The 21,230-nt window shown below is 38.9% G+C and overlaps 1 protein-coding gene across 1 annotated transcript in view; it reads left to right on the top strand.

Moving 5' to 3' along the window:
- The window catches only part of ipo11 (importin 11), a 128,335-nt gene extending 110,799 nt beyond the window's left edge, over positions 1–17,536 (top strand). Inside the window, exon 30 of the mRNA XM_085294762.1 lies at positions 15,520–17,536. Coding sequence (XP_085150888.1) covers positions 15,520–15,684 — 165 coding nt within the window. The 3' untranslated portion in view covers positions 15,685–17,536. The remainder of the gene's footprint in view (positions 1–15,519) is intronic.
- Positions 17,537–21,230: the final 3,694 nt, after the last annotated feature.

Here is a 21,230-nt window from a genome sequence, read left to right on the forward strand (position 1 = left end):
CCGTGTGCATACCTGTGTGGATCAGCATGCTTGCATTCCAAAGGTTTCTCCATGTAACGATCTGCTAGGGAGTGTGGGGGGGCCACAGCCCCGTCCTCCAGGGTATGAAGCAGGTATGGAGGAGATCAAAACTCCAGACATCCAGAGGCCCCCAGAACACAAGAGACCAAGGAAGGCCAACAGAGGGGCAGCCGCGCCACTGTCCCAGTAAGAGCTGAGGAGAGTCCCAGATGAGGGCTCACTCAGCAGCCGCGGAGCAGAACCCAGGGGGAGTTGCAGTGACGCGCCCGTGAGCTCCGCTGGCAGCCAGCCGTGCCTGAGTGACCGAGCCCCAGGCCGAGAGGCCGGGGGCACCCCACCTCCGAAGTGGCCCGAGCGAGTCCCAGGCTCCAGGCCCCGATAAGCGGCCGTCAAGGAGTGAGCCGGTGTGTACCCGGACGCCCACCCCCACACACAAAGAACCATCAACGCACCGATACCTGAGGGAGTCCGCCACTGGCAGGGGAAGTGGTGGTGGGTGGAGATAGGCCTCCAAACCTTGGAGGGCCTGAGATGTCCCCAGAGAGGTGGCGTCTGATACCCAACCTGACATATAGACACAGACATACAGGCACACACATATACAAACATCCATTCCCACCCTCATGCTCTAATATGCACTTAATATTAATATTAAATAAATTCTTACAACAGCTGATCAAGCTTAAACGTGCTGCTGTTGTTTAGCGCGACATCCGCTGGTTTCCTCTTTCGGCGCAAAGTGAGCGATAAACAAGAGAGACGATCAGCTGATCACTGATCAGTTTTCATGATTGAAGTAGCAACAGGTGAGGGAGGGGGGAGAATGAAAGAAGAAGGGGCAGCTGTGCAGCGTAAACACAGAATAACTCCAGCTTTGTGCCTTTTTCATTGTAGCTGAATTACGGGACAAACTGTTCCTTTTCACCTCAATAAGAAACGCGTAATATTTTCTCTGAATACCAGACGGGACGATTGGCAACTCTAATAACTTATGAACAAAATAAAGTTCAACATCAGTGTCATAGCACCCACCCAGCTGTATAGAAACTCCGTCAAGCTAGCTATCACGCAGTACGGAAAAAGTCAGCATAACGAAAATAAACTCCACCTAAACTTGGTTTATATCTGACCCAGAGAGACTGCAGGTCATAACTTCTTACCTGAAGTTCAGTTCACACTTGGACCGGCGGCCGCCTCGGGTCTCTCCTCTTGCCTCCTTTTTCCTTCATCCACCTGCTGGCCTCCACCACTTGCTAATGTTACTGAATCTGTGGAAGCTCCGCGATGCCACCACACGAAGTAACGAGTAACGACCCTATCTAAATCCCAGTAACGAGTAACGCGTTCCTGATTTTGGCATAATAACTAGTTACCGTGCTCGTTACCACAATAATAACGTAGTTACTGTAACGCGTTATTTAATAACTCGTTAGTCCCAACACTGGTGATATTACACTTAAATTTGTTCGCAGGGTAATACAGAACATGAAGCAAAACACACTGATAAAGAAAAACTGTTTTTTAAGGCAACACGATTAAAAAAAACAAACATCAAATACCTCCTTCGGTAGCGGTAATAACAATAATACAAATATTTGTTGTTTTCCATGCATGTGAGAAGCCTACAACCACTTAAGAGAAAAAGTTCCTTGTAAATACTCAACTTTGGTCTGGGTGATTTGTTATTCTGTGCGCTTCCTCAATTAATGACATTTTACAAAGTTTTAAACAGAAAAAGTTGCTGACTGCATCTTTCCCCTCTTAGTGCCATCTTACAAATGCAGAAGTTGGTCTTTTAGTGCATACCAGATGGCACACCAGATTTCAGACAGGATGTCTCATATCGCTGTTTGACCAAGCTTGTCACTCAAAGCCCTGGTTCAAAGATTCCTCTAATTCATGGCCTTCTGCTTAGAGCACTAAAAAGAAATGTTTTTCTGATCCTGCTAGTAGGGCTGGGCCATATCATACCGTTCGTGGTAATACCGGTATAATGTTAGGCAATGATAAGAAAAAGAAATATCGCGATAGAATATGGGTAAGACACGCATGCGCAGTGCCTTTGTTTTCATACGCACATGGCAGAAAAAGCCTGGCGCCGACGAAGAATGAGAGAGGCGAAAGTGGATCGTTGAATGAAACAGATGAACCAGAATTGGTTTGTAAAAATGCTGCAACTTCAGTGGTGTGGAACTGGTTTGGCTTTCGTCCGTCAGATACACACCAAAGCACAATTTTTGGTAGAGCATGTTAGCGGGCCATTGTTATTACTGTTTTCTTCGGAGTTGCTCTTCAAATCCTTTGATTTTCTGAAAAATCACACAATAATGATTTAAATGTTGAGTCTCATGCCTGTTTAAGCTACACATTTTCTAGTATGCACCTGTATGACAGAATGCTGAGGAACTCTTACATTAAGCCCTTTAGTACAGTACTAATTACGATATTGCCGTTCGTGCTGCCTCACTAGGTGAGGAAATTACTGCAATCAAGGAATAATCTGCTCTCGAAGTCAAGAGGCCATGCCCTAATGAAAAGTAGAGAGAGATGTGTACATTTGTGTATGTGGTGTTTTTATCTTTGTTTTTATTTTTTCTTTACAGCGATTATTCTACTCATGTCTCAACTCTGTTCTGTCTGATGTTGTTTGGTTTCTTTTATGTTCTTTATTGTAGTAGTTTTCTAATTTGTCAGTGCAATGTATACGTCCTGGTACTGGGGACATAGCTATTAGTAATGAATGCACCGAGGGGTTTCCAAAGCACTCCTTTTTTCTGTTTTCTTTTTTTTAATAAACTGAGCTCATGGACATATAGCTTTGAGCACAAGTTTAATGCATTAGTGATGTAAAGTCACAGTTTCCCACTGAGAGGCTTACAGATAAACAATGAGATATGCCTGTCATGTCTTTCTTATAAGATTTAATGATGCACTATAAACATGACTATTAGTAAGCCTAAGGGCATAATGATAATCAACATCCAAGGCCTTAGGAATTGATGCCCTATACATCATATCACCGTATTCCTAAACAGAGAGACAGCTTCAGCTGTTTTCGTTTTTTGTTTTTTTTTTCTCCTGCAAACGATAGGAAAGTTTCATTTCTGTCTTAATTTCTTAACTAGATTGCCTGTGTGATGTTTGAATGTACATACAGCCATCATAATATTGAAACTCTGTTTTTTCCAATCATGCCACCAAAACAGCTTTTCCTTTTAAGGCATGGATACAGAATTTCTAGCTGTGTTGTCTGGTGGCTGGCACAAGAACTTTGGCAGTGAAGTCTTAGGGACTTGTTTTAGGGGCTTGAGTCTTCATGGATTGATTGGCGTTCCAGTGCACGAGTGGATACTCGCCTTGCTTGGGATCTCTTGGGAGGCAGAGTTATAATGCCTTAGGCTCTTTGTTTTGTTCCTCCAGCCCTTCTTGGCTAGCTTTTGCAATGTGGCAGGGCATCATGCCTTGCTGTGGACAGCTGCTGCTGTCAGGCGGTGGGTGTTCAGTGGTGAGGTGAGTGGTCAAATTATGTGTCTGTGAAGGTTCTCAGTCATCCAGGTCATCGTAGTCAAAGGAGCTTGCAAAGAAAAGCGTCTGGACTTCTTTAAGTTGCTTGAAGACGTTTCACCTCTCATCCGAGAAGCTTCTTCAGTTCTAAGGTCAAATGGTGGAGAGTCCCAGATATAAACCTCTTTCAAACCATCAAAGGACAGATGGTTTTGAAAGAGGAGTGAAAGAAGCCATCTATGTCCACCGTGAGCGACCATCTTTGAACAGAGGCGGGGGTTTACGACACCAACTCTCTGCCATCTATAATCCAGTTTTGAGATCCCTTCCCAGACGCCTTAACGCCCACTCACATCCTGGGCCATCTGACCTCAGGAATTCGCATGATAAGGTGGGGCCAGGTTTCACAATGAACACACCCGAAACTCTGGCTGATTGGGACCCACGCCCAGTTTCCCACCTTGGCTCAGGCGATTAGAGGATCATCAGGGGGTCCTTTTGTCCCTCTGTGGGGTCACTCCCACTAGGTTTATATCTGGGACTCTCCACCATTTGACCTTAGAACTGAAGAAGCTTCTCGGATGAGAGGTGAAACGTCTTCAAGCAACTTAAAGAAGCCCAGACGCTTTTCTTTGCAAGCTCCTTTGACTGGTCAAATTATGGTTATTTTCCAACACCATACCCTCACTCTATAAGGTATGGTATAAAGTTCACAAAGGTCAAATGCAGTTTGTGAAACTACATGGGTACACAATCCTGCTTCCAGCTGGATTTTGTAGTATGCACACTAGCATGCTTTTCTGTTCATGCATGATCTAATACATACTTGGAGAGAACTGCTGAAGTTTATAAAGAAAAAGAATAAATTCTTTATATTGTCGCTAACTGTCTGTCTGTTTTAAAATGTAGGCAATTAGCTGCTTACAGTGAGAGCTCAGTTTTTATACTTCATTTTAAAAGTGTAACTAATGATATCCATTACCCAAGCCTCAGGTTTAATTTTCCATAAGAATCTCCTACATTAAATTATGTAGATGTGTTGGGTATTGCATAGTTTGTTGTAGTCTTTGTTTATTAGTGAATGCTAGATATATATATTGAAACACTTGTAATGAAATGTTATTTGTAAAACTAATATAGCCTGCCATTACAGCTGCTGTTGTGGATTGCCACAACCTTCACAGCCATCCTGCAGACATGTACAGCAACTTTAATAACTGCTGCCATTTATTTAGACTCTTTCTTTTCTGTCAGTCTTTGCAAACTAACTTAAATAATTTCTTCCTTTAAATTTTCAACATGTCTAAAAGTACCACCTCGGTACAAGACTGTTCAAAGAAGTCTTATCATTAATTAACGCTAAAATGTTAAATATGATTGATGTATCTCTATCACTGGATAAGGTACCACAAGCTTTTAAGGTGGCTGCAATTAAACCACAGCTTAAAAAGCCGTTACTTGATCCAGCTGTTTTTGCTCATTATAGACCAATCTTCAGGCGTCCTCCTATTTCAAAAAATTTTGAAACTGCTAATTGATCATTTGCAGAGGAACAGAAGTTTCAGTCAGGTTTTAGCATTTCACTGAAACAGCACTAGTGAAGATTACCAATGACCTTATGGCCTCTGACAGTGGACTCATCTCTATGCTTGTCATGTTCAACCCCAGCGCAGCATTTAATATCTTTTCTCTGTCCCCTAGCCCCCAACCGGTCACAGCAGATGGCTGTCCCTCCTTGAACCTGGTTGTGCCGGAGGTTTCTTCCTGTTAAAAAGGGAGTTTCTCCTTCCCACTATTACAAAGTGCTTGCTCATAGGGGTCATCTGGTTCTTGGGGTTTTTTTCTCCAAAATACTGTAGAGTTCTTACCTTAGTGCCTAAAGTCCCTTGATGCGACTCAGGCTCGATATATGGAATTATATACATAAACCTGAAAGGAACTGCACTGTGTGTGATGAATGCCTGTATCATTTAGAATACCTATATAAATTGAAATTACATTCATATTATTTATATTAAGAAGTTATGCGTTGATCCTGAGGGGTTCTTTAGATTAGGTCTGCCAGGCTCCCTGATTAAGATATAATAAGGCTGTAGAGAACCCTTTTTAAATGGTCAGAAGCAGTAGTCAAGCAATGAGTGTTAAAATCCCCCAAGACTCAGATTTCAGCCATACATGTCTTCAGTCATTTTTCTGATATTATGTATTAAACGTCATTGCAAATGCTTACTGGATGACTAAATGTAAAGTGCTTAATGGCTCTGACGCTTTTCCGTAAAGGCTGCTGTCTGTAGTTGTCTATAGTTTGTGACCTTTGGAGAGCATTATAGCATTGGCCATATATGATCTTTTTTTTTTGTTTTTGTAAGTAATGCAGATTCTTTGTCTGAGGTTTTCATTAGCTTAGCAATACTGTATGCTAAAGTAGTAGAAAGCAATGCGGTCTCAAAGGTTTTTTTTTTTTGGGCAACGCATGACTGAAAATGCCTTATTAGCATAAATTCATCTGTATTTTTGAGCGAGACGTAAACAAGCAATTGGTCAGGAAATTTCTCCTATTTACTAGTCTAAAGATTTGATTAAAGTCGGTCTAAATTTTAAACAGTTAACCCCCTTAAAGCTGAAAATTTGCACTTCACTTCTTGATTATTTCATTTAAACTCTTCTGTGGTGGTACACAGAAAAATTACAAAAAATCAATCTTTGTCATTGTAAGTGGTGGGAGACAGAGTCTGCAGGCAACACAAAAACACCCAACTGACTAAAAGCAAGGTACTGATCACTTCTAAACGGAGCTGTGGCAGTCCAGTGGTGCAAGTGCAGTCAGTATCGTTTAATACAAGTCAAGACAAAATGCCATTGGTGCAATGAAAGGGACAGTCTGCTTCTGCTCAGCTGCAAGGTTGGTGAGATCAGGATGTCTATAGCCATTATTATACTGACTGAGTTGACTTTATATCACCAAGCAATACTTTTTTCCCCCTCACACTTAAATTTCTTCTGTAAATAAGAGCTAACCTGATCATTAGATCTGGACACTCTATTTATGAATGTTTTGTTCCCATACTTGGATACACAAAATTCTCAAATTATGCAAAATTTATTTTTAATTAGTTATTTTAACCTTCTTTTTTTTTTTTACTTTTTTCTTCAGTATCATCTACTGTGCCATTTGTTCCTGTCCTGGATTTATTTAGGGCTTTTGGGACTAGTGGACATTTCCTGCACATGTTTGTGTTTTATATGCATCAAAACACACTTATGAGACAGAAAGATTGTACTGGAGGTTTTCACAGGAAGAATAAATGTGCTACTGCAAACACAAGGACTGGCTGCTCCGATGCTAAGAGACTCCCCTCCAGCCACTGTATGTTTATGCTTTAAGAGCATAAAAAGCCTGTAGTGGGCTTTAAAATGTTGGAATTGAATTGCTCTCGAGCTGAATGTGAATAACGACACATATGAGTTTGTGTTAGTCATCGTCAAGCTGAAATTATGCTTTAAAAATTCACATCGAATTGGAATGTCTGTGGAAAGAAGATTTTAGTGCTACATCTTTTACATTTAAAATGTGGAATTAACATGTCTATGTTTACATGTTCTATGTATGTTTATTTATCCCCGCCCAATAACTTAAGATATATGCTTGCGTGTATAAGTATGTAGGTGTCCTTTAATCAGGACAGTGTATGTGGGGACAACAGTCAATAGCTGATATCTGCAGCAGTTGGAGTAGAGGTAATAGGATTAGTGTCAGACTCGGATATTCAGCAGGCCCATTCCCACCAAGCCAGCGTAGCTCTGCCAACAAAACATGCACACATATAGACCCCCTCTCTTGCATAATATCCATTAGCCACACTCTTATATATGCTTCCATAATTACTGGCATAGGAGCAATTCTTTGCTATCCTTATTCTTTGATGTTCATAATCAGTCTCAACTTCAATCTGATGTGACGCCTTGCATTAGGGCAATGCCCCATTATCCTGCACTTTTACTGGAAAAAAAAATCCCATGAAAAGAGCAAATTCAACAATTAATCTTTACGTGATTTTGTCTTTCCGTGCTTATAAGCATCATACTTTCTAAGTGGGATTTACTTAAACCACAATGCCTATGATTATTGTATTGAAGGACCATCATTCATGGCAGCATTTTTTTTATCAGCAGTGAAGGTTTTTGACACATCATGATTATGCTACACTTTATAGAATGATTTTAATCTCGAGTTTGGTCTTTTAATGTAAACTGGATCATCTTTTTCTTTTTTTTTTTTAAACTGTCTATTCAGATTGATGGTGTTTTCCATGAGCTCACCCACTGGTTTTAAGTAACTATAGAATGAAAAATATCTTTTGCAGCACATAAGAAAATATGCCTGTGATAAATTGGGGACTTTTTTTGTATATAGATTCGATCATATACAAGTATGCAGATATTATTCACAGATACTAAAATGTATGGCTTAAAACTTTTAAGCTGCCAAGTTGTGAATAATTTACTACAAGTGGTTGGCATTGTTTGCACCGTATGCCTAATGCAACACATATTGTTTGACACAGACAAGCCCAGTGATAGGTCTGTTCATCCAGAGACACTGATGAACGTAAACAAAAAAAGAGACAAAAGTATTTTGCATGTAACATATGTCACGTTTCAATTTAATTCAATTTAATTTATATTTCCAAATTTAAAACAAGTTGCCTCAAGGTGCTTTAAATTGTAAGATAACGATGTTACAATAATACAAAAAAACTCAGAGAAAACCCCAATAATCATATGACACCCTTTGAGCAAGCTTTTTTTGGCAATTGGTGGGAATGTAAACTCTTTTAATAACAACAAACCTCCAGCAGAACCAGGCTCAGGAAGTGGAGCCCATCTGCTGCGACCAGTTCAGGTGAGAGAACGAAGACAGGATAACGACGCGCTATTGAAGAGAGCCAGAGATTAATATCAACTAATGATTATAAGAAAAGTTGCGCGTGAACACACAGTGAGTTAAAAACTTATGTCTTGTCACATAAAGTACTGTATATAAGCAGGAAAGTACTAAATCATTTGATATCTGCTGCAACATTTGATTGGTAGTGTCAGAATTTGGAGTAAACAGTGTACCTGTAAAAGCATGGATCTATCCTTACTTGTGTTAATGGTTCAGGCTGGTGCTGGTAGTTTAATGGTGTGGGGAATATTTTGTTGGCACACTTTTGGGCCAGTTGAGTGTCTCATAAATTCCTTTATGGACCAAAATGTAGCCATCTTCTCAAAGTGGTTTCTTGAACACAGTGAGTTCACTATACTGAAACGGACAACAAAGTTGCCAGATCTCAATCCAGCAGAGCATCTTTGCATTGTGGTGGAATGGGAGATTCTCATCATCAGTGTCCAACCAACAAATCTGCAACAAGCATAAGATGCCATCATGTCAGAATCGTTGCGGAGAAGCATCTTATTTAATCAATGCCACCAAAAGTTAGGGTGGTCCAATGTGTCAGGTATGGAAAGCCCTTTTCCCAGTAAAAAAAACACTCTGTTCCAACTAAAGAACAGCTGCATACAATAACATTAAGTAGCTCTCTGTTCTGTTTAGGTAAGCCACTTTACACCTAGAAGTGGGGTGACATGATCAAATAATTTCATGTTCCAAACTCTCTCAGGTGTGCTGAGGCTATATTCTTCTCCAGCCTGCTGGCGCAGATTAGCTTATTTCCCAGACAAAGGTGTATGAATAACTTCCAAGCAAATATTGAGTAGAGGCTAAATTACATGTTTTTGGCATGGATTTGTGAAACTGTGCCACCTTGAAAACAGTTGTTCGTGTGACAACACTGGTTGCAGAAAAAAGATGCAAGCAAAAAGGTGTTTGGCAACCTCTCTAAGTAATGTCAGAACAGATGGAACAAATGTAGGCTTTTTATTGGGTATTTTGCATGAGGTAAAAGCGGACTGCCGTGGGTGCTTAGGATCATTATTATTATCATTATCGTCATAATTAGTTTTTTCCTTCAGAGCGTATCTCGCCTACTTCTCTATTCTGTCTCCTTCTTTTTTTCCCCTCTATATCTTCTCACTAGACATCTGCCAAACCTTTTCCACTTCCTTCACATCTCATTTGTCTCTTCTATTCATCCTCCCTCTCATTTATCTTCTTCTGTGGCATGGCGACCATTGCTTCTTTATCAGTGAGCTGCAGCAGGAAGCATGTCACTCTCCCTCTGTCCTTTTCTCTCATCATTATTCCTTTTCTTTTCCCCTCAAACTTTACTGGTTTCATATTTCTTTCCTACTTTTTATGTCGTGGAGGGATTTTTGTTGTTGGGGTTTTTCTTTTGTTTGTTTTTGGCTTGTGCGCAAGGTTACCTAATATTAATACAGATGCATATTTTTTTTCTTTCAGTTCATCCTTTCAGTCAGTTTTACTTGTAGTTGTTTTTACTATACCTATTGTTTTGGCAAACCATGTTTACTTTTTTGGTTATTGCACTTGCACTTCTTACTCTATCATTTTCTTACTTTATCTTTTCCCCACTTATCCAGAGCCCCCAATTACTTTGCCGTTTTATCTTCTTCACAGTACAAACTCCAAAATTGAAACCTTGCCTCAAATGACCTGAACCAATCATATTTCACATAGTTCACTCCCATCAAGCAACTGAACAAATGACATAAATGAGAAATGCTTCCAGTTTACAAAATCACCTTCATTATGCAGTATTTGTGTCCTGATGGGATTGTTTTTGTCTTCCCTTCTGTTTATTAACAGAATGGCTGAAATTGCCATGCTAAGGTTTATACACCAGATTTGGACTACCTGCCAAGAGAAAAATAATGAAATAATGAATAGAGAAATAATGTTGCTTATGAAAAATGCATTTAATCCTCAATGTTTGGGGAAGCACATTAATGTAATCACTTTACATTTGTCTAACGTATTACTGCTCCTAAATTCAGCACTCAAAATGCAAATGTTAATCAAATATGTGTCACTTGCAGTGCATGAGTTAAATGATCTCTATATTGAAAGTCATACAATGTGGTTTTGTGTCTTTGTTTTGTTTCTTGCTTTTTATGCAAGATGGTGTAAAAATCACCTAACTTTGATTAACACAGAAAGCTGTATAGAAATGGCAAAGTATCTACAAATCAGGAAGTGCAAAGATCTCCATATGTCATTAGGAAACTGCTTTGTGCTGATGTGTGTGAAAATGTAAGTTTTAAAGGTAGAATTATCAATCTAAGTGTGTGACAGCGCACCTCTCGGAGTAGTGCAAAAGTCTAAAACGTGTCCAATGGATTACTCACTTTGAACCAAATAAATACTGTATTATTTTTGCTTTTAAGTGTTATGCATAATACATTATAACCCAAACACTGATAATGCATGACAGAAAATTTACATGCAGAAAAAATAAGAGAATATAAGTTTACTTTTTTTAATGTATATGATGGTATTTGTTTAAGACGGCGATGCCATTAAAACCTGAGTTGACAATAGCTTCTCTTAAACAGCATGATGCTTTGAGTCAAATTTGACCACTTGAGAGCAGCTTACATGTCTAGTTAGAGATTCTAAAGGCGATGAGCTGGCGAGGCTGCAGATGATGTGTTGTAAATTAGCTGATGAAATTAACATTTGCCCGCAGTGTAATCCACTAAGCCCGGTGCTGTCAGCATCTCCTTACACAATACAGTTCTTAGTTTACACTTCAATACATCATGCAGGCCCACCGTTCATTACATCACACAGAAGTCGGTGTATGTGCTCACACACTCGCGCTCCTGCGGGGTATTTGTGTGTTTGCAGTTAGACATGAGGCACCACGGGATGTGAGATAAAAGCTGGAAAAGTACAGGTTATTGCATCATTAACTCCAGTTAGCATTTGTCTGCCTGACTTAGTTTCCTTTCATATCCTCTGCTACAGTACAAATGTGTTTTTCGACTGAATAGAGTAGTCTGTTGTAGTAAACTGTAAGAGTGGAAATAGGAGAGCAGGTCTGAGAGATCAGAAAGTTGAGGATCTAAAAAAAAAAAGGCTTACTATTGTGAAATCTGTGAGATTATTATCTTTGCAATATGTCCTTGCTAATCCCAGTCCCGAAACCAATATTGGCAATCATTGTACTAATACCATTTGTCTTTGTGTGAGCCTGTCATTCAGAGAGCTTTAAGGATCTTGGTCCCTGGTACACATGATGTTGTGTGAATTAAGTGTGTTTAAAGTCCCTCATTGGCCAATTTTAAATAACACTGATGGTTTTATAGAAATAACTGAGAACCGTTTGCTTTGGAAAAGGACAACAGTAGTCTCGGGATTACTTTAGAGATGAGGGCTTTTACAGCCCCTGTCATTTCAGCTGTCTCTCTTCAACTCTCTCATGTTTCCCACTCATCTCTTTTCTCTGTCCTGAACAATGAGGTAGAGCTATGATTGCCCACTCTTGCATCCCACGTCATCTTGTTTTTATCACTCGCTGCCTTTATGGGGTTCTTTGAACCACATTACTTAGCCAGTTCCTGGTACTTAATTCCCATGCATGACGATTCTTTCCCTCTTTTGTCATATTTGTCTCCTCGTTCCCTTATCACATTTCATTCCTTTGTACCCATCACATCTACACCTTTTGTTGCCTCGTGTCACCGTTATTTTTTTTCCTCTTCTCTTGTCTTCTCATCTCCGCCCTTGTTTTTCCCCCTGTGTTGACAATGGGTCGTGCATACTGTTTATACTGATAGTGGCAACATTGTAAACTGCTTTTGATCAGTGTTGCTATGTGCACAGTCTCAACACAGCATGTCCTAAATACAGTCCATTGCTCTATCTCAGAACTTTATTTTTTGGGGTACAGAAACATTTACACCTCAGTATTACCAGGTTGGCCCCCCATTTTCCTTAAGAACGGCTTTGTTTCGTTTGTGGGACATATTCAACAAGGTGCTATTCCTGCGCATCCACAATTTGATTTACTGTTTCTCCAAAGCCCAATTGTGCTTTATTGGATGGGAGACATGGTGATTGTGATGAATTCATTGTGAAACCAGCTTAAGAGGAGTTTTGTCAGGGATGTGTTATCCTGCTTGAAGCAACCATCAGAAGATGGATACACTGCGGTCATAAAGAGATGATGATCGCAGCATAATAGAGGTTAGTTGTGGCATTTTAACAATGTTCACTTGGTTGAAAGGGGTCCGAAGTGTTCCAGGAAAATACCCCGCCCCCCACCTCACTATTCCACCACCAGCAACAGCCTGAACTGCTGATACCAGGCAGGAAGGACCCATGAGTTCATGTTGTTTATGCCAAATTTCTGTTACAACAGAAAATGACTATTCTTCTGCTCATATCACTTATGTTACTTCCTCTTTGTGCTGGATGCGGGAAAGGGGTTTCTCTGTATCTCTCTTTTTCCATTCATCAGAGGCATCGTCTGTTCTCCAATTTTGGTGAGCCTTTGCAAATTTTATCCTCAGTTTCCTGTTCTTCTCTGACAGGAATAGGAGTGTCACCTTGTGTAGTCTCCTGTTGCTGTAGCTGATCTGCTTCAAGGGTCAGTGTGTTGTAGGTTCAGAGTTGTTCTTCTGCACACCTTGGTTATATCGAGTGGTTATTATAAATCTAGTAGATCAGCAATTTCCAAATAACTCAGACCAGCTTGTTTGGCACCAACAACCATACAAAGTCACTTAAGTTAACTTTCTTACACATTCTGATGCTTGGTTTGAACTTCAACCATACAATCAAGACCATATCTACATAAATCCATAAGGTTGCTGCCATGTGATTGGGTGATTATATACTTGGGTTGATTAGCAGTTGAACAGGGTTAACTAATGAAGTACCTTGGCGAGTGTACATTCTGTTTATTTTCTTAATTCTATTCACTTATCAATTTCTCTTTAATCTTTATTAATAATAAAAATTTAATAATAATTATAATATTAATAATTTACACTACTTCAGCAAACTTTCATCCACACCCTATCATATGCAAAGACTTGAATTGTTTTTCTGGCATTTTTCTAAAAAGCTCATTTAGTATATATGAAGTGTGCAGTCCTGATAAGGGGCTACATTGCTGCTGAAATATTGTAATCTCTACATACAGACTTAATTGCTTCTATTCCTGTTTAACCCAAACTAATCTGATATTTACTGAGACATATGAAGAATTGCATTAATAATGTTTTCCCTAGTTAGTAGATGCTTAAGAGGACCATGGTGATTAAAAATGTATTCAAGTGCCATGATATGTGGCTTCTGACGCACACACCCATACACACAAAAAAGACCTTAAAGATGTTGTGGTATACAGAGAGAAGGTAATTATGCAGCTCAGATGAAAGCTTTTCCATTAAGCCACTCTGCAACATCCACTCTTTACTAGTTTGATAGCATTGTAATGACGAAGACCAAATTAGTATGACAAGTATTGTTTCCAGTGATTGGCTAGAGACTAAGATTTGCCACTGCAATATTGTGCTTCTCTAAGGACCCAGAGTTGTTTTTCAGTTGTGGGCTGATGTGATTAAGAGTGAACACGCTCGCCAAAATGTCAAGTTTGTGCTAGGTGATAAAGGAGATCACAAGGAGAGTTTTTTTTTTTTGTTTTTTTTTTAATTCAAGATACTCACCTGCTTTGAAGCAACAATGATAATTAATCTGTGGGGAAATCATAGCAAAAAAAAAAGAGCCAGAATACGTGGAAATGTTACAAACGGTGATATAGTAAGGTACCCACACTGATTAAAAACATATAAGGGTGACTAAAATTGTCTTTATACATTTTATTAGACGCACACAAAAAGAAATCTTCAAAACTTGACTGCATGCGTGGAAGTTTTGTTTGTGCAGTGGTGTTAACAGAACTTGTATACCTCTCTAATTTATTTGCAGACCGAGTCCCGGCTTTCAGGCTTTTGCCATCTGTTGTGTTTGCCTCTGCTTCATTTCACAGAAAATAAATGACAGTGTGCAGGTTTACAGAAATGTGTTAGCTGTAGTCCACCATTCAAGTCTTCTGTGCTTGTTTTTGTTTTTTTGTTTTTTTTTACACTGTTGTCAATTATTATTTTTCCAGCGCTTTCTTCGGTATAAGATGAATGACAGTGACTGTGAATACTGAATTATTTTTCCTTGTGTACGTTTTCTGTTAGTTATATATGTCAGAGTCGCCACACGTAAAAGGTTTCTGTTGTATTTTCCTCCTTTTTTGTAAAAAAATCCACAGTGCATTTTCAGTGAAAGTCCTTTACACACCTACTTACACACATTGCAACACATAGCAGGCATTAATAAAATTAAGAGTAATTAGTGGATTCGCCTTTTTTGTCAGGCAGGTCATTTTATGGATTATGTTGATATTCTTTCTTTAAGTGAATCAAGATTACACTTTCTTTTCTAATTAAGATACGCTTTCCTTATTCTCTAGGTGTAGTATCTCTCTGTAGTCATGAATTTTTGTGTTTCATCCTGTTTTGTTCCTGTCACATACTTTGTATATATTGCTCTGTATCTCTCCACTATTTATAGTGTGCAATACCAATAATCCTGCGTCGTAAAAAGGAAATGTGTAGTTGTCCTTCAGAGTGCTAAGTATTCATCTAAACCATTAAAAATTCTGAAAACCGGAGTAAAAGCTTCTATACCGAGACAGTAACCAAAAATAATAGCCTGGTGTAGGGCAGCATCTCTTCCAAAAGTTATTAGATCATGGAAATGAAATCGAGTCTGAGAGGAAAAAATCAAAAATCCAGATCTGAGTTTGTACCAGAACATTAATCCTCCCTTCAGTTCAAAATTGGATATTTACTTACTGTATCTTGAACAGCCTCTGAAATGAATGTATGGGAACTGTTAAGACCTACATTACAACCATGAGCAGCTGGTTTGCTGGTGTTTTTGTTTTCTCCCAAAGCGCTGCCTAACAGACCCTTTCTCAGGTGGGATCACTAATTTTTCCACTCTCCATTTTCTTTGTCCTCCTGCAGTTGGCCCTGGAGGATCCGGTGCACAGCGTTTCTCTCCAGCAGTTTGTCTATGAAAAGCTGAAGGCGCAGCAGGCCCTGATGGGGGACCAGGGCTTTGGAGCCCTGATGGAAACTGTGGACACGGAGCTCGTCAGGCAGCTCCAGGAGTTCCTCCAAGGCCTCTAAATCACATCTAAAGTCTTCACTACCTTACAGAAACGTCCTTGCCTAATGCTACCCTCTGACCCCATTTTTGAAAATGTACTGGAAAGGCTAACAATCTGCCTGACATGTGGACTCCTAATTCAAACCTCCCCAACCTCTGCCCATGCTATGCCTTATCTATATTCAAAACCTAGCCTAGTCAACTGTCCTCAGCTAACACCCCATGCCCCCACCGACCCCCGCCGCCCTCTCTATTATCTTATTTCTTGTCCTTCCCTTTTTTATAAAGACTGGGTTTATGTGGGTCAGAGTATCTTCACGTTTTTAAAACACCTACATGACAACATCAACGCACTAGAGCTTCCACTCAATACTTATATTTTTCCTCACTTTTTTTGGTTTTGCTGTGAAATAGGTAGAAAATTGAAAAAGTTAAATTAATGTTGTGACGGTTGGGGAGTATGGGGGTGGGGGAAGAATCATCTGCAGTGCCAGAACAGGAGCCTCGGACTATTTTCTATGGAAAAACATACAGATTGTAGCAGAAAAGGGGATAAATCAAACCTGAAGGACCTGAAGCAGTGTTTACAGAATCTATTCTTAAAAGAGAAAAAAATGAAATGTAATTTTGTATGTATGTAAAGTATGGATGATATTCTGCCTGACATTATTTGTAGTTTGTTTTTACATCATGTTAATTTCTCTACAGCTATTTTTTTTAATAATAATTTTGTCATAACCTGAGGTCAAATTGAAGTAACTACTGAGAGAACTAAAGTGTTTTTTTGGTTTTCTTTGTATGGTGGCTTAGAATTTTGTTTTTTGTTTTTTGATTGCAGAATGGGGGCTTTTTAAATGGTTGATTTGTAAAAGTGCTGAACTATGTTTATATATACATACCGCTGCTAATTGATGGTGTGTTGGAGCACTTTAATAACCAAAATGGTCACATCTTTTTCATTCTTTTCACGTCAGTATACTTAAACACAATTGTAGAAGACCTCAGAGTAGTGCGACAGGATTGTGCATACTAGGCTGAAGTTGCATTAGGCGCATTGAGAGCCTTATCTTGATTTGGTGCCACATCTTCATTTTGACTTATTCCAAATGTGACATGCTGTTAGGTTTCGTCCTCACTTTAATTTGGAAGAATTTAATTCTGGCCTGTGCGGCTGTTATCAAGTGGCTTTCAGAGCCATTGAAAAGAATCACAATGCATCACTGGTGGAAAAGAAGTTAGCTGTCCTGCAGTCTTTTTATTTTTGTTTCTGAATTGGCCTGTAATTGGCGTGACAGTTTGATATATTTGATTTGAGAGGAGTCATTTGTTTTTGTGTTCTATCTTAAAATGCTTAATAAATAGGAACGAACCTATTTGATAAAGAAAAGTAATAAATTACTGAATATTGGCACTTAAGTATTTAATAGTTGCATTTTTACACACACAGTAGGAAACATTGTCTAAACTATGTCGCAATTTTAGACTCATTTACATAAGTTTTTTTTTTTATGGTTTAACAATTTGTTTTCTTTTTTCATCGTGGTGCGTGTTAACCTTCTCGAGAAAGCGATGGCCCTGACATTAGCTCCTTTGACACTGTGATAAGAGTTGAGTAGCAGTCAGAATTACAGCCTTATGCTTTCAGCCTTACCTGCCCGTGAAACACAAGACCTTTTTACTATTATGTTGACTACTTAACTAGTTCAACAGTAGAAGATTTCTTCACTTGTTAACTCTTGATTGAAATTATTAAGTTTGTTTTCAAAACGACATAGTAGAGGAAGTTCTGGAGCTATAACTCTTGGTTATGTTTTCATGGGGAAAAATACTTATATTCCAAAGCCTTCAATAAAATGCAGTAATCAGCCAGAATAGTTGTCTTTGTATTCCCAGTGCTTATTTTGTGTAACTGAAAACAGTAGTCCCTATTGAGTTTTTGATGTACTTTTTTTGTTTTGTTTTGTTTTTTTGTTTTTTGCAGTCTTATTCTATTGAGTGCATTTTTCTAGCAGATCAGACATAATTGTCCTGCAGATAATGCAATGGACTTGGAAGTTGTCCTTAATTCTGGAACCTCAAGGACTGAGCCACTGATTGCAGTGAAAAGGAGCACGAGTGGGAGAGGCTGAGGACACTGAAATATGATGGTAAGCATAAGGTTTAGATGCGTCCTCTCTTGAGAGTACAGCATGACTGATGTGCAAACTCAAGTCAGTTTGGTAGACGCTCTTTTTTTTCTTTTTCTTTTTTTTAAAGGAAGCTGTCAGTTAGAAAAATGGGGCAATAACTACTGAGAAAGTACAAGGAAATGAACTGGCAATTAGTGGGAAATAGAACTAGATCCTACAGCCATGCTTGTGGCTCTTTGGTTTGAGCAATAGAAAAAGTTCAATTCAGTTCAGTTTTATTTATATAGCGCCAAATCACAACAACAGTCCCCTCAAGGCGCTTTATATTGTAAGGTAGACCCTACAATAATACATACAAAGAAAAACCCAACAATTATATGACACCCTATGACCAAGCACTTTGGCAACAGTGGGAAGGAAAAACTCCCTTTTAACAGGAAGAAACTTCTGGCAGAAGCAGGCTCAGGGAGGGGCAGTGATGCCAATGCACAGAATAAATATGACTTTATGATAGTTTTATGAGAGAGTTCAAGTGATGACTGAGATTATTACAATTCATTCTGGGGAATAAATTGAATAAATTTTTGTACAAAATTTGTTCACCCTCACCAAAATTATTAGAAAGTCATCCACGATATGCCTTTTGACTGGTGTGCATACTGTATGGATCTGTGTGAGACAAAACTGTAATACTTAAAAACAAACACCAGGTTGAAAATCTCAGGTAACTGGTAAAATTAGCTGACTAAATTCGAACAAGCTTTCAAAAGTGGTGACCCCAACGATGGGTTTAAAGCATTTGATTACACTTTTTCAACATACTATTTTAAAATGTTTGCGCACATTATCATTATTGACCTATAGCACAAACCACTGCTGTGGAATGGCTACACTTTAACTTTGAAATGCTTAAAGCTTGTAAAATCAACCAAAAACTGAGGATTCTATTTGACACAGTATAAAACATCAATAAGTGTTTGAGCTGTCACTTGAAAAAGCATCAAAAGCAAAAGAACAACTTCAGAAAAACTTTGGGGTGGAAATTGTTGACGCTCACAAAACAGGTGGATATACAAAGAGCTGGAGTGACAAGTATAATCAGGAATTCAATATTATTCAGCCATAACAATGAGCCTGGCAGGTAGGAAGTCAAAGATTCTGAAAGATTGTAATGAAAAGAGGAGTGAAGTGTGTCTAAAGACCCCAAAACAACTTCCGAGACACTAGTAAATGATTTAGCCTATTGGGAATTGAAGTCTCTAAGAAGACAATCACTAGAATCCTGCACACATTGACACGTTCAAGCCAAACTGTTGTATGCAAAGCACAACCTGGAGAACGATTACAGTGCATCTGGAAAATGTTCCCAGCACTTCACCTTTTCCACATTTTGTCATGTTACAGCCTCATTCCAAAATGGATTCAATTCATTTTTCACCTCGAATTCTACATGCAGTACCCCATAATAACAAAGTGAACAAACTTTGGTTGAAATTGTTGCAAATGTATTTAAAAATATTTAAAATTAAAAAATAAAGACAAAAATTTGTTGACAAACCTTGGCCCCAGTGTGAGGTCCACAGCGCTCTGGAACAAGTTATCATCCAGGATGTCTCTGTACATTGCTGCATTCATCTTTCCCCACAGCTCGATGCTGCCACCACCATTCTTCATTGTAGGGATGGTATTGGCAGGTGATAAGTGGCGTCTGGTTACCTCCAGACATTACGTGTGACATTAAGGCCAAAGACTTTTCGTTTTTACCCGACATGAGAATTTTGCCTGAATGGTGGATTACTGGGAAATGGGTGTCCTTCTGGAAGGTTCTCTTCTCTCCACTGAGCAATGCTGGAGCTCTGTCATCGACGGGTTCTTGGTCATCTCCATGACTATGGCGCTTCTACTCAGATTGCTCAGAGTGGCAGGTGGTCAGCTCCTGGAAGAGTCCTAATGTTTCCAAACTTCTTTTCATTTATATATGAAGGCCACTCTTTGGACCTTCAGAATGCTGCAGAAATGTTTCTGTACACTTCCCCAGATCTTTGCCTCGATACAATCCTGTCTCAGAGGTCTACACACAATTCCTTGGATGTCATGGCTTGGTTTGTGCCCCGACATGCAATGTCAAATATGGGACCTCATATAGACAGACATGCCTTTTCCAATCATGTCTAGCGAACTAAATGCATCACATCTGACTGATCATCAGTAGAAGCAGGACGTCCAAAAAAAAAAAACTAGGATGCTTGAAAAAGTGGTGTTAAAAAGTCTTTGCTCTATTTAACAGCACTTTGAAAATACTTGTGCCATTAATTCTGTTTTCATCTGTACATGCCAAGAAATTTAACATTTTTATACGCCCACTTTGTACTCTTCTATCTATATATAGGGTTTAAATTATTTGAGAATTGATGTACTCTATTTTCAGTTGCATTTAAAACAGCACTACAGCTTTTTGCTTTTTTTTTTTAATATGCATTTTTTAATGCTAAAAGGCAGCAGTGGCAGGAATTGGCCCATTTGTCTTAATTGGTAGAGAATAAATGTACTTCTGGCTACTGGTCACTTGAGTGGCTTATAGAGTGCAGAAGGGGTGATTAAGGATTCTGCACCCATCTTCACTTCCCACCCTGCCTTTCTTCCTTGCCAGCACTATTAATCCAAGGGACTCGGCCATTCATCTTTCTTCTCCCACTCTCTTTCATCCTATTGCTACTAGTTAGTTCTGTAGAAACGGATAAGAACCACAGGTAGACTTATCCGCAAAGCATTTTGTTAATTATCCTGTGGTATGCATGGCAGGAGACCAGGGAGGATTAGCTCTAATCAATAATTTGCATTCTTCATTGGATTAGCTTCCCACTTCAAAGATTATCATTACACAGCAGCATGTTAACTCTAAAACTTTGGTAATTGCTAATTTTCTCATTTAAGTCTTCTAATTTATGTACATTTATCATTTCATTACCCAGGATCCTTTAGATATTCATTTTTTCTGAATGAGGAAAAAGAGGTAAAATATCAAAAAGCAAAATAAATTTAGAAGCCCTGTTTAATCGGTGCAGTGAAGTTTTCTGCTTCACTTTATTTATTTTCACTGTTTTGGTACCTTTTTAAAAAAAAAAAAAAAATTCTCTTCAGAGACAAAAACTACAGTGTAGACTGTTTTAATACTTGCATTGCACATTTGGTAGCAATTAACTTACAAAAATGCTGTTGAAGGCTTTTTCAAAGATAGCAAGCGAAGTTTAAATATCTTTAATGTTTTTTTGTTTTTGTTTTTTTTACCTTTTTTCCTTGCTCCAAGTTGGTTCTGGAAATGATATCCAGTCTCATTAATCATAGTAAGTATGAAGCCACAGCCAGCAAACATTTACCTGATCTTAATGACTGAAGGGGCAGCCCTGGCACAGTCCTAAGGGTACAATTTTTACACT

Source organism: Mchenga conophoros, linkage group LG12 (assembly GCF_057382185.1).
Source record: "Mchenga conophoros isolate Kocher_MC1m ecotype Shallow Benthic linkage group LG12, M_conophoros_male_GT1.1, whole genome shotgun sequence".
NCBI lineage: Eukaryota > Metazoa > Chordata > Actinopteri > Cichliformes > Cichlidae > Mchenga > Mchenga conophoros.